Source organism: Nematolebias whitei, chromosome 1, assembly GCF_014905685.2.
Source record: "Nematolebias whitei isolate Nwh7 chromosome 1, NemWhi1, whole genome shotgun sequence".
NCBI classification, from domain to species: Eukaryota; Metazoa; Chordata; class Actinopteri; order Cyprinodontiformes; family Rivulidae; genus Nematolebias; species Nematolebias whitei.
In genome coordinates this window covers 14,963,525-14,966,392 of record NC_056498.1, presented here as the reverse complement: position 1 = coordinate 14,966,392, position 2,868 = coordinate 14,963,525, and the positions used below count along the sequence as shown (strand labels likewise).

General features: G+C 44.6%; 1 protein-coding gene across 1 annotated transcript in view; it reads right to left on the bottom strand.

Moving 5' to 3' along the window:
* Positions 1-367: 367 nt before the first annotated feature.
* Positions 368-2,868, bottom strand: part of LOC119414755 (GTPase IMAP family member 7-like) — a 7,214-nt gene continuing 4,713 nt past the window's right edge. The window contains exon 2 of the mRNA XM_037681869.1: positions 368-1,542. Coding sequence (XP_037537797.1) covers positions 368-1,542 — 1,175 coding nt within the window. The remainder of the gene's footprint in view (positions 1,543-2,868) is intronic.

Below are 2,868 nucleotides of genomic sequence, written 5' to 3'. Positions count from 1 at the left end.
CCTGTCACAGCTCCACATTCAGTCCGAGCACTGTCAAGCTTCAACACCTCCACACGAATTTGTAGATAACCAGATTCCACCAACCCAAACAGTAGATTCTAGTCGTCATCATGAATCCAATTTGTCCTCTAGAGTTCAGAGGGTCCTCCTTACCCTGACTCCTGTCGGGAGAAGTTGATCGATTTTGTTGAGAGACCAGCTGATCCTTCCAATTAAGAGGTATGCAGGAAAAAAAGAGGCTTTTTAAGGGTTCACAGGACAGAAGAGCGCAGAAGGGAAGCGGGGGGGGGGGGGGGGGGCAGAGAGGGAAAACACGTCTGGTTTCACCGTAAAATAGCAAGAAAAAAATTTAATCATTATCAATTTTTTAATCCAACAAAGGTTTTTCCTCCTCTTCCTCAGATGTCTTGGAGTCGGGCTGCACCAGTTTGTTCCAAGCATCATTAGCTTTATGTAAGTAAGACTGGGCTTCATTTTTCACTGCTTTTAAGGTATTCTGTGCCGCTTCCTTTGGTGTCGTTGCTTCCACAGCTTCATCACTTCCAACTATAGCACCTCTGACTGCTCCTGTTACAGCAAACGCCACTGCAACGGTCATTGGTGCTGCTCCCAGTCCTGCCAGTCCTCCCGCTGTTGCTCCTGCAACTAATCCAGCTGTACTCGTTGCTCCAATGACTACGGCTGAGGCTGCAGCATCCCGTAGCTGTATTGGTTTTTGAGGATCCCACAGGTTTTTGACTGCTCCAGCCATAACTACCACACCAAAAACAGCTCCTAACAATACACCTGTTCCAATCCCTGCAGATCTGATCAAGAGTCTCTTTAAAACTTCGGCTTTAGCCCTCTCTCTGATCTCTGCTTCTGACAGATTTCCTAACTGTCGCTGAATGTTCTCCTCTTCTTTGATTTCTTTCTCCACTGCTTGCAGCATCTCATTAGTGTAGCAGCTTCCATTGTTTGCCGCCACCATTGTGTCTAAGGCCTGAAGTAGAGTCTCCACCTGGAACTGGTTGTTCCTGTAATCATCCCGGTTGTTATTCCAGTATTTGTTGTCGATGATGTGGCAGCGCTGGCCACACCTCTCCACCAGTTCATCCACAAGCCCATTCTGACTAACAAACTCCTGGATGATCATCCCATCAGAGAGCTGGTCACCGTGAGTGAACACTACCACAGCATACTTCAGGATGTCACTAGTGAAGTACGTGCAGATCTTCTCGATGACATCCTGCTCGTGCTGTGTGAATTTTTCCACTTTGAGCACAATGAGAAAAACATGAGGCCCAGGAGCGCACTCTGTGATACACCTCAATATCTCAGGCTTCAGCTCCTCCTCAGGCCTGTCGGTGTCGAAGAAACCGGGAGTGTCTATGACAGTAAGGCTTCTTCCACCCACAGACACCGTCTTGGCTTCACAATTTCTTGTTTCTGAGTTCATCGAGTGGTTGACTGTGAACATCTGCCCTCCAAGGATGGTGTTGGCCAGGCTGCTCTTCCCAGATCCAGTTTTTCCCAGGAGAACCATTCTGAGTGTTTCGGTTCCTGAAAAGAATAATATCCATTAGTACTAATGTACATGCATTTTATCATTTAGATAATTTTGCAACCTCTTCACACAATTAAGAAGTTTTTTATTCATCCGTTATCTTTACCGCTTCTTCCTTTTAGGGTCACGGGGGCCACTGGTGCCCATATCCAGCTATCATTGGGCAGAAGGCGGGGACACGATGGACAGGTCTCCAGTCCGTCACAGGAAATGATTATTATTTTATTTTTAAGCATGATTTTATTTTAAATAAATGCAAACAAATACAGTAGTCCCTCGCTACTTTGCGGTTCGTTTATCGCGGGCTCGCTCTGTTGCGATTTTTCAAAATAAGATTGGACATGACACACAACTGGCTGATTGATGGATGAGCCGCACGATGGGCACACAATTTTTATTTAAAATAAAATATTGAGCATCTGCTGCACCATTATGCAGCCCACACTGCAGGATAAACTTCCTGCAGCAGCTGATCATCTGTTCACGTGCAGCACATAGAAGTGGGCGTGGCCAAGAGCACTTGCAGATGGCTGAGAGCAGCGGAGGCAGGGAGCTGAAATCATGACAGTCTGTGCTCTTTTAGAGCCTTTAGAGTTTAGAAACATTGTTTAGAATATTGCAAGAGTGTGGGGACACCTTTATATACATGTATAAAATAGAATAGAATAGAATAGAATAGAATAGAATAGAATAGAATAGAATAGAATAGAATAGAATAGAAACAGCCTTTATTGTCCCACGGATGGGAAATTCCAGTGTATCAGTAGCAACAGATAAAAAGATTAAAAGATTTAAAGATTACACACAAAAGTTCCTACCTAAATGTTAATAAAAAACACAATATATAAGAAATAAGATAAACAATATCAATAATAATGTTCAGTATGTGTTGGAATATTGAGAATGGCAGACTATTTACAGTACAGTATTACAGGCAGAGTGTGTGTTTTAGCAGAGGTCAGCATGTATTTAATCCTTATTGAGTCTGTTGGGAGCAGTGATGGTTGTAGAGTCTAACAGCTGCTGGGAGGAAGGACCTGCGGTAACGCTCCTTTGTGCATTTAGGATGCAGTAATATGTCACTGAACGAGCTCTCCAGTTCAGCAACAGCTTCATGCATGGGGTGGGAGACATTGTCCAGCAATGATGTTATTTTAGCTAGAGTCCTTCTGTCTCCCACCATCTGCACTGGGTCGAGGGGGCGTCCAAGCACAGAGCTGGCCTTCTTGATGAGCTTATCTAGCTGCTTCTTCTCAGCTGATGATAAGCTGCTGCTCCAACACACAACACCATAGAAGATGGCTGATGCCACTACCGAGTCA